This window comes from Hirundo rustica, chromosome 16, assembly GCF_015227805.2.
Source record: "Hirundo rustica isolate bHirRus1 chromosome 16, bHirRus1.pri.v3, whole genome shotgun sequence".
Lineage (NCBI taxonomy): Eukaryota > Metazoa > Chordata > Aves > Passeriformes > Hirundinidae > Hirundo > Hirundo rustica.
Window position 1 is genome coordinate 2,741,832 of NC_053465.1, and position 10,563 is coordinate 2,752,394.

At 42.3% G+C, this 10,563-nt stretch overlaps 1 protein-coding gene across 1 annotated transcript; it reads left to right on the plus strand.

Moving 5' to 3' along the window:
• Positions 1 to 320: 320 nt before the first annotated feature.
• RAE1 (ribonucleic acid export 1) lies at positions 321 to 7,864 on the plus strand. Its single transcript, XM_040080213.1, has 12 exons — positions 321 to 398; positions 848 to 944; positions 1,077 to 1,181; positions 1,766 to 1,858; positions 2,261 to 2,347; positions 2,781 to 2,867; positions 3,110 to 3,181; positions 3,673 to 3,780; positions 4,086 to 4,192; positions 4,300 to 4,375; positions 4,872 to 5,066; positions 6,536 to 7,864. The coding sequence occupies exons 2-12, from the start codon at positions 855 to 857 to the stop codon at positions 6,620 to 6,622; spliced, it is 1,107 nt and encodes a 368-aa protein (XP_039936147.1). The 5' UTR covers positions 321 to 398; positions 848 to 854; the 3' UTR covers positions 6,623 to 7,864.
• Positions 7,865 to 10,563: the final 2,699 nt, after the last annotated feature.

The window sequence follows — 10,563 nt, forward strand, 5'->3', positions numbered from 1 at the left end:
TTTATTTAGCTGGGGCTATTCCGCCAGTATGAAACTTGAGCGAAACGTCCTTTTTTATTCACAGCACAGTGGCAGGGTTGCAAGAAGCACTGCAATCCCAGGGAATACAGGGCTGGTCCAGCAGCCGCTGTGCCCCAGGAGGGTCAGGTCAGCCGCGGCTCAGGGACATCCCCAGAAGCACCCAGCAGCGATTCCGTGGAAGAACACGGGATTCCCACCCTCGGGCGGGGTGAATTCCCCCTCCCGCCCGGGCGGTACCGCCCCCACGGCCCCGCCCCACGGCCCCGCGCAGTGCGCAGCCGCGGCCCCGCGGCGCCTGCGCAGGAGGCGCGGCCCGGCCCGTCCCGCGCTCGCCGCCGCCCGTGTCGCAGGTTCCGGGCCGGAGCGGGCCCGCAGCGGTGCGTGAGGGCAGCCGCGGCCCCGCGCCGCACGAGGGCTCGGCCCGCTGCCGCCGGCCGCGGGGGAGGGAGCCCCGCGGAGCGGCGGCCTCGGGGGTGGGCGGAGAGCCCCGGCTGGGGTGTGCGCCGGAGGGGCGGCGGGCTCGGGGAAGGGTTAGCCGGGGTGGCTTCGCTGCCGCAGCCCCCGGGCTTGGCAGGGTTAGTTCTGCCAGGACGCGGCCCGAGAGGGATCCGAGGCGGGGTGGGCAGCCGCGAGGTGTGGGCGATCCAACAGCAACGAGAAGTGTCTGTTTAATTAATTGATTAATTAATTAATTATACTACATTTTGTTTGATATATTTGCATGTCCGTGGGTGCCTCCCAGGGCCGTGCTGATGCAGTGGCTATGGTGAGATGCCCCGGGCAGGATTGAGGGCCTTGCAGGGCTCAACCTTTGGCTCGTTCTCAGGGCAAGGATGAGTCTGTTCGGTTCACCATCGGGGTTTGGTACCGGAGGTACCAGCATGTTCGGCAGCACGACAGCAGATAACCACAACCCGATGAAGGTACGTGTGCCAGCCCCCCGTGCTGCTCCGTGCGTTAATTTGTCACAGCAGGGCTTACTGACTCATTCTGTAGAAGTAGTAAGAGCTCAGTTCACAGTTTTCAAAAGTTGTTCTGTCTCCTGTCCCTTACAGGATATTGAAGTAACATCTCCACCTGATGACAGCATATCTTGTTTAGCATTTAGTCCACCAACGCTGCCAGGCAATTTCCTCATTGCAGGATCATGGGCAAATGATGTAAGTATTCTCAATTAGCCATGCAGATTAATAAAGTGTTTAAACTGCAAATGCACTAAAAGCTTGTGCAGGGCACCTGAGAACCCAGCTTGTTGAAGAACTGCAAAATTTATGTCTGATATCGAGGCACTAAGTTTAACGTAGTTGATAGATTATCCACTTTGACAGCACAAACCCCAAAAGATTAAGTTATTGATTGAGTTATCGTAACAAGTTTTATTGGTTTGAAGGATGAGGTCCCAGCTGGCTCAGGCAGGAGGAGGGGAAGACAAATGTGGGCACGTTTTCTAACTTGTGTTCTGCTCAGCTGAGGGTTAAGGGTTGTCCAGGACGGTATAGCGAGGGGTTACAGGTTTGCAAGGCACTCTTGAGGTGGAATTGAAGTTGTGGGGTTGAGTTTTGGCCCTGCAGATGAAAGGAACATATAAGCAGGAAAAATAAGGTTTCAATAGTACTGAAAAAACCCAGACTTTGGTATTTATAACCGTACTTTTTGTTGGATAAACTAAGGCTGGGGTCTTCAAGACAAATCTTTTCATGTTTCTGTTAGTATGGTTTATCTGCATTTGCTTCTCCTGTTACAGGTTCGCTGCTGGGAAGTTCAGGATAACGGACAGACAATTCCAAAGGCTCAGCAGATGCACACAGGGCCCGTCCTAGATGCCTGCTGGAGTGATGTATGTTGTATTTAAAAACAAACATTTTTACCAAAAGCCCAAATAAATTGTTGTGTGGTTTGCAGGCAGATAAGCACCACATGTAGCTGCAGCCCGTGGTTATTGCATAGAGTTAAACTGCTGTAAATGTGTGCTGCATGTGTCCTAGTGGGATGGGCTGGCATGGATATAAGAAGGCTAAAAGTGAGTTTAAAAGTTAGGAGTGTCTTAAAAGCTAGATAAAACTAGCACGGTTTGTTCTTCTATGGCATAGTCAAAAGTAAGTTGGGGTTTATGTTTCTTCTTTGTTGTGCAATCCCTGTACGTGTTACATTGATGTAACACTGTTACTAGAAGAGAATAAGACTTGGAAAGTTTTCCCATAGAGCCTGTTAATCTCTTGGTTTTATTCTTGTTTTTTAGGATGGGAGTAAGGTATTTACTGCTTCCTGTGATAAAACTGCCAAAATGTGGGATCTCAACAGTAATCAAGCAATTCAGATTGCACAAGTAAGTAAAGCCCAAAGTACTGGGTTTTTTTTCTTTTTCTGTTTTTATTAAAAACTACCTTCCTAATTTTTATACTTGTTAGATAGTGAAGTGCACCTGAACAAGTGATCAAAGTGATTTAAAAACCCTGTGCACCTGTTTCCCGTTTTACTTAAGAGAGCTCTTTACACTGCTGCAGTGATCTCACTAAGTCACCCTGCTGCATTAGAGAGGGAAAAAATATTTAAAAGTCATTCAGTTAATTTCACAAATACCAGCTTTCTACTGCAACAATAACAGAATTCACAATTTACGTTCTCAAATGTAGAAGTTAATGTCTGCTTGTAGAATATGTAATTATGGTGACTAAAATGAGTTACCAGTTATAACTTAAGAAGAGTTAGTCCCTTTAATGATTGATTCTTGCATGTGTGTTTGTGCTTTCTTTCTTCAGCATGATGCTCCTGTGAAGACTATCCACTGGATTAAAGCACCAAATTACAGCTGTGTGATGACAGGAAGCTGGGACAAAACTTTGAAGGTAGGATTTTTACCAGAATAGATGGACAGAAAGTGTGCTAGTAATTTGTGTGTAAAAACACTCATGTGAAGTGAAAATATTTTATTAAGCTCTAATAATTAACAGACTAGCCTCACTTCACAGAGAATTGCATTATTCTGACTATAAACAAGAATGAAACAGTTGCATAGTCTCTCCTGTAGTAATTTTAAGTGTATCCTGAGCTGCAGGTGTAAGTTTGTGCATTTCTCTGTTCCCCTCAGTTCTGGGATACCCGTTCACCAACACCTATGATGACACTGCAGCTCCCTGAGAGATGTTACTGTGCAGATGTGGTAAGTCAGGGTAGGTGGTAAACTGGTGCCAGCTGGGTGACTGGGAGCAGGAATAAGATTTGGGGCTAGAACAGGACTTGAATAGTGTTGGTGTTTGATGTCTGTGATTGTAGTACTAGAACATTACCTGATCTTCTTGATCAGGCCCTGGAACACAGGGATTTTCATCATACCAGACACACTTGGTGTCCTTTTAACATCACAAAAAACAGTGTGAGCACTGACCTACCCTTAGTTCTGGACAAGTTTGTAAACAACCATTGCACTTCACACTGGAAGAATCTACTCATAATTAGAAGATTTTTGGTGTGTTTTAATTTCTCAGTGGCGGGGAAAAACTGACTTGTGTTTGAAGATATGTGAATAAATGAACTATTTTCTTTATCTGCTTCTTGTTTCGCTCCCTCTCATTCCCTGAAGTTCTTCAGGGTGTCCTGCCATGCAATTAACACAAGTGTCTCTCTTCCAACCTGTTTTACAACTTTATCCAGGTTCATCCCATGGCAGCTGTGGCCACTGCAGAAAGGGGTTTGATAGTTTATCAGTTAGAGAACCAACCCTCCGAATTTAGAAGAATAGAATCTCCTCTGAAACACCAGGTAAATAATAATATTTATATTTATACAGATCACTTACATTCTGGGTTTGACATTTTTTGTAAAAGTATGCAGTGTTCCAAAACCAAGTTATCTCAGCATGGCAGTGACCTGATTTGCATTGATCTGTTGATGATCTTCACAAGGATTTAGAAATTTAAATACTATTGCCCAAATTATTGACAGAATTTGAGCTATCTCTTGACCTTGCTGGTGGTTTTGCTTTACTTTGCATTGATGACTTTGAAGTTTTGTGTCCCTGTGGAAAAGATCTGTCTGAAACTCCTTTGTGTCCTTCTCAAATTCAGCATCGCTGTGTTGCTATTTTCAAAGACAAAGTGAACAAACCAACTGGATTTGCCCTTGGAAGTATTGAAGGCAGAGTAGCTATTCATTATATCAACCCCCCAAACCCGTAAGTATTCAATAAAACATCCTCTCTTTATTGCTCAGTTCACAGTGATGAAAATAAAAAGGTGGATTTTTAAAATTATTATTATTATTTTTTAATTTCCTTTCCAGTGCAAAAGATAATTTCACTTTTAAATGCCATCGCTCCAATGGAACAAACACATCAGCACCTCAGGACATCTATGCTGTGAGTCTCCAACACCTATCATGTACACTCCCAGTGTAAAATGGGCTCTGAATTGTTTGTTCTCCTTGACCTTTGATCTTGCCTAAGGCTGTCTTAGACACTTAAAGACCTGTCACAGTCATTCTTTAAAAGGAAAAGCAAATTTTTATATTTCCCATAAAATGAGCACTAGATCAGCCTTTCATTGAACCTGCTTGTCAACAAGTAGAGTTGACACTTGTTAATTGTGCAGATATTGAAACAATAGTTGTGTAATGGTGTTATGCATTGAATTATTAGGTACTAGCCTAAGAAGATGATGGGTTTTTTTGCTTTGGTGGTTTTTCTTTGGTTGTCTTTGGGGGTTTTTTCTCCAAAAAAGTTAAAAAATTAAGAGCTGTATCTAGTTGAAATTTAGTGTATTTACTCTTGTAGACTTCAGCACATCTTGTGTGAGTGTCCCCATCACCTGTTGCTGTGTGTGGTGTTTTAGCTGGTGTTCTGTGTGGCTCTGCAGGTTAATGGGATTGCATTCCACCCTGTCCACGGTACTCTGGCCACTGTAGGGTCTGATGGGAGATTCAGCTTTTGGGATAAAGATGCACGGACAAAGCTAAAAACCTCAGAGCAGCTGGACCAGCCAATATCTGCCTGTTGTTTCAACCACAATGGCAATATATTTGCTTATGCTTCCAGCTATGATTGGTCAAAGGTAAGAATGGTTTGGACTCATGTTCATACTTTGAGCTGACAGCCAAGACTTCTTCTTGTGAGGTTTTTGCTGTTTTTTATAAGTAGTAGGTGAATCTTTCTGATTTCTAAGAGAGCTTAAAATGGCCATTTTGGCCATCTGATGGGGTTTAACATTGAAGCTGTGAATTCGTGGTGCTTCAGCTGGACAAGATTGCTAAACGATGCTGGTTTCCAAATGTGGATGAGCAAAATGTAAATTCTCTGATTCAGAGGTTGCCATGGTTGCTCACACACGTCGTGCCGTGGGCAGTGTCACAGGGCAGTGTGGCACCCTAACAGCTTCCCACAGAGCTTGTGAAATGCACATCTCTGCTGCTTGTGCAGGGAAAGAAGCTGTCACTGTGATTATAAACACTTGTCCCAGCGTTTGAATGCTCTCTGTTAAATTCTCACTGCCACTTAGTGAGGCTTTTGATGTTGCTTATTTATGTGTTTCTATTCCACACTTGACAATACAGATGCAGCAGAACCACAGCAAACCATAATCTGTGGAAAATCAATACTTGTTAATAGTTTAAGGAGGGAGGGCAGCAAGCTTGAAATGTAACTAACTTTCATGGTGCTTGGAGGATAATGTTCCTTGTGGTTTTGAGTGAAATGAATGCAGAAATCACGTGGGTTAACTCAACTGCATGCCACAGAGATCTAAATTTTAAGTCACTGCATTGTATTTAGTCCTCTGCCAACATTAAAATACTTGTTGGTGCCAGGGCAGATGAATTCTTCAGTTCTGATGCTCGGTACCTTTCAGATCTGTGAACTAGTATTAAGTAGTAAAATCAGTTGTTGCTAAGTACTAACCTTCCTTGCCAGAGCCATTTTTTGTCCCCAGCGTTGGTAATTTCCTCCTTGCATGTTGGACTTCAGTAGCTTTATTAGTGTTTACTCTTCCTGATTTGGATACTTGGGTATTAATTTGGTAATGTGTATGCAAATGAGATGCAAAACAGGACATTTGCATCTGCAGCTGGGGAACAGAAAACTCTGCAGCTGCCTATGGAACTTGGGCTTCACTTGGAAAAAATGTGACCTTATGTCATTTAAAAGACAGAAAATATAAAGTGAAGCTGGCTGGCCATTAAAGGTTCTGTTTTTTCTCTGCCTCAAATGATATTTAAAGGAAATCATATTGAATTCTTAGATTGCATCTGTAAAGTAGAACTTAGTGTGGCTATTTTTTTAATTTAAAATATTTTATACTTTAAAAATGGATAAAAGTCTCCTAAATTTTACTTCATCATTTTACTTGTAATTGCTTGTTCAAGTAAGCTGTTTCTAATCCACCAGTGTGGTCCAATATCTGGTCTTAAAAACGTCAAGATTAAATCTTAATAAACCAAACAAATGGAATATTCATATTCTTACATTTTAAGCAATGCTGATGTTTTTTCTCTGAAGAGAGTAAACGGAGATTATTTTTGTCTTTAGGGTCACGAATTCTATAACCCACAGAAGAAAAACTACATTTTTCTGCGAAATGCAGCAGAAGAGCTGAAGCCCAGGAATAAGAAGTAGTGAATCTGACTTGAGCGCCTCTACTTGTTCTGCCCTTCCTGCCTTTGCTCTTCTGCCATTTGTGCCCTGTTGCACCATGGGTCAGTCAACTTTGGATCACAAACATTTAGCAGGAGCTGTAAAAATTACACTGAATGTGTTTTGACTTGCTGGAGAACATTTTCCAAATTGGATACTCTGATGTGTACAAGAAAGAAAGGCTCATACTGACGTGACTTAACCACTCTCTGTTCCACAGCAATAATGAAATTGCAGCAAAATCAACATCTGGGGTAGATATTCCTGCTTTGAAGTGCAACCATTTGTATCTCTGGATTTATTTTGTTAGTATTACATTAAAATATGTTCATTATAATAGTTCTGGAGAAGTTGTATAAATACTGTATTTTTTGTAAGTACTTGGAGAATCACCAGTAATTCTTCTCAAAGGAGGCTTGTTTTTTTCTTATTAATAATTCAGGGGTTCTTTCATTGCTTTCTGGTGTTTGAAATGGAAGCCTTGTCTGCTGTATGCCAGGAAGAAATGCCTTGCAGATAATTCTCCCTCCTTTTTCAGATGACTGGGAAGGTATGTAAGGGGCCAAAAGCGGTGACACAAACTCAAGACAGAAGAGGGGCCCGGTGCAAACTTTAGATTTTTCTGACACTCCTGCAGTGGACATGACTTCTGAGCAAGCTGCTTTTTCTAGTGGAAAAGTTGCAGTGGTGCCCAGTGGTAAAATTGCTCAGAGTTCAGGAACATGAGGAAACCTTGAAAGGTTTTATTCATAACCAAACCGGTGTGTGCAAAGTCCCTTCGACTGAAACTTCTTTGAAGCTGACACCTTTTCAAGTTTTGAGTATTTTACATCTCTCTTAACATGGTTTTGTCCTGTAACAGGGTGTTCAGGACTGAAAAAAATATTCATTTTTATATTAACTAGAAAGTAGGGCTGGGGAGCTTCATCCTGATCAAAAATGCTGTGAAACAAAATGAGTGGGGTCTTTTGCTGACTTGAATCTACCACTGTTTACTTTTAACTAGCCAGTTGTATACATGCCAAAGTTTTCTTTTTGGAAGTGAATGCTTATTATTCCTGTCTAACTATTGTTTGTTTGATAAGGACTGAAGAAAAAAGGGATGGGGGCAGCATGTATAGAACTACATGGCATATTGTACAAATTCTCTGTAAAACTGTTATGGTTTAATGCTGATGGTTATGGATTCATGCTACATTTCAAATAAATTTTTTTACTATATGCTTTTTTATATTCAGAAGTTCTGTTATAATAATGTGGGCAAGGCAATGTGCTTCACCTTTAAAAGCAGATTATTGGCCTTTCACTGTAATTCAGGGACATTTGCACTGTTGCAAAACAATGCATTTTCCAACTTCTGTTCCACTGTGAACGATTCCTGGGTTTGCTTTAAAGAATTGGGAGAGCTGGTGTGCAAGGACCTTTTGTTTTGTGAGATGAATCAAGTTCATGGCTATTTCAGCAGCCAAACACCTGACAACGTGAGTACAAATGAATCCTAGACTCTCGAAACTCTCCAGAACACTGTCTTTTCACTCCAGACTCCTCCCTGTGTTCATCAGTTTTTGCTGGATGGGTATTTCTTGTTTGGTATAGAGGAAAATCCTTTAAATGCACTCAACTCTGCTCTGTTGAGGGATTATCTTTTTCTGTTTTATTTCTCAAGATAGTTTTTGGTTTTTTGGAATTTTTTTCCTGCTTACCTCTTATGTTTTATGTAGTTTTAGATTTCACATTCATGCACAATTTGCTTTCTTTAAGGTGGGAAAGAGTTCCCAGCACTTATATCAGTAGCTGGTCATTTGCTCAGACATTTCTTTGGTTTCTGTTGATTTTTTTCCCCTAAGGTTGTGATGGTTATGCAGCAATCTTTGGTTGTTAGGATATTTTTCCAGACTTCCCAGTCAACTGAATGCCACCAAGCAACTGCAGGCTCAAGATCAGGTGTATGTGATCACTGAAGTGTGCAGAACTCCCACTGCTGTGAGCAGGAAAGAATGGAATGTGTCATTGTTTCTTGCTTTAAAAAAAACCTCTAAAATTCTGTTTAAATCCCCAACAATGTGAATGAGTGAGGGAAAATAGGTGAGTTCAGCAGGTTCATTTCTCTGGGATCCAGTGGAGCTGCACCTGAGGCCAGCACTGGTGAGTCTTGTTTCATAACACATTCTGTGTTAATATCTTGAGTGCTTACTCTGCTGGACTGAATTTCTTTGTCAGTGAGGCTTCAGGATTATTTAGTCATCACTTGCTACTTGTTAGACTAATTTTAGAAGGACATAGTTTCCATTATGTTGCTGTGCACGTTAGATTTGTTCAGCTGGGAGGAGAGTCAGGCTCTGAACTGAATTGTTTTCCATTACCCAAGTTAGGAGAACACATTGTCAATTTGCTCTTCCCTGGAACTATTGTCAGGTTCTGTTGTAAAGTACACACAGCTGTATCCCTTCAAGCATCAAAAATGAGAGTTTATTCACACCCCTTTAAGTGTTAGTGCATTTCTGGAAATGTATTAACTTGCTATTCTATGGCAGTTATCTGTCCAAAAAAACTAAGAATGTAAAATTTCTAACATGTACCCAAAGCTAACCATAGGAATGCTTGATTTATGAAATAACTTCTTTAGCTTTCTGAAAGTTTGCTGCTGATGTGTTTTATTGCAGGAAAATAATATTTGGCATAAAGAGCAGCCGGGTTAAACCCCTTACAACATTTTCAGATGAGTTTCCTGCTGCCGCTCTCACATGTCAGTGGTTTTGCACATTGGTTTAATGAAATGTATTTCAGAAAACTAAATAATTGGCCAAGTTTGTCTGCTAAAGCCTTTCACAGATGAAACACGACATGTTTGCACGATGGCAGGCAGAGCATTGATTTGCCATCTGCCACAGGAAATGCAGTCCTGGATTGGGGAGTACTCCAGTTTAGCTCCTAGGCCAGGAACACTGGTCACTGAGTTGTTCTGCAGAGAGGTGTGGATCTGAGGTCGAGCTGGGATTAGGTGCATGTGGGAAATGTCAATAATACTGCTTTGGCCTGGCTCCGCTTGGTGGTGAACAGGTGCTGTTTGCAGAGGAGGTGTCTGGGCAGCTGCCCACGATAAGGAATTGTGTCAGATCGCCATCATGAGGTTTTAACCATCCGGCCTTTGAAATGATAGAAACCACTGAATTCTGATTTGCTTGCTTTTTGCAGAGACAAACCTGAGCAAAATGAATTGGCTGTTAATTTTTAAGTCTCCAGACTGGCTAACTGTCATTTGCAGTCATTTGGGTGAGACTTTCTTTCAAAAAGCTTTGGTGCAGATTCACCATGTAGAGCATTTCCCCTGGGTTCCTCAGCTTTGCCGGCCAGGTGATGATCATCATCTGGAGCTGCAGCACACAAGAAGGGCTGGAACAAATTCAGAAAAGGAACAATTCTTCAGGAACAGGAACCCCACTGACTTTCTGTACCCCGGCAGCTGCGGAATGCACAGAACGCTGCAGTTTGAGGCCGTGGCTGTAGCTGTGCTGTGGTGCCAGGCGATGGCAGTGCTGATGGCTCCTGAGCAGAGCTTTCCCTGCAGCCGGGGCTGCAGCGTGCCTGGGGTTCTGCACGGAGCTGGAGTGCTGCTGGAATACAAGGTACAGTTATTTGTAAAAGCAAGTTACGCCAAAATACTCAGGGAACAGAAGAAGATAGATAAAATTTCCATTTTTGAGTTTTTCAGGAGTGTACCTTCATATATCCATACACATAAATGAAGTTTTAACTATGCAATGCTCTTTCAGCTGCTCAGCGAGACATCTGGCCAAGCAGGTCATGTATTTGTTCCTCTTCTCTCACTATCAGGCTCTGAAGGTCCTCTGAACCAAGTCAACCAAACGTTTCTTCTTCCTCCTGCTGCTGGCATCACGATTCCTGGGCTCCAGGCTGATTCC

Bases quoted from the DNA above. Each gene is read 5' to 3' on its own strand.
- RAE1 (XM_040080213.1), top strand. From the start codon at position 855: ATGAGTCTGTTCGGTTCACCATCGGGGTTTGGTACCGGAGGTACCAGC. The intron at 3,182-3,672 runs GTAAGTCAGGGT...AACTTTATCCAG, and splicing joins GATGTTACTGTGCAGATGTG to GTTCATCCCATGGCAGCTGT. The intron at 5,067-6,535 runs GTAAGAATGGTT...TTTTGTCTTTAG, and splicing joins CCAGCTATGATTGGTCAAAG to GGTCACGAATTCTATAACCC.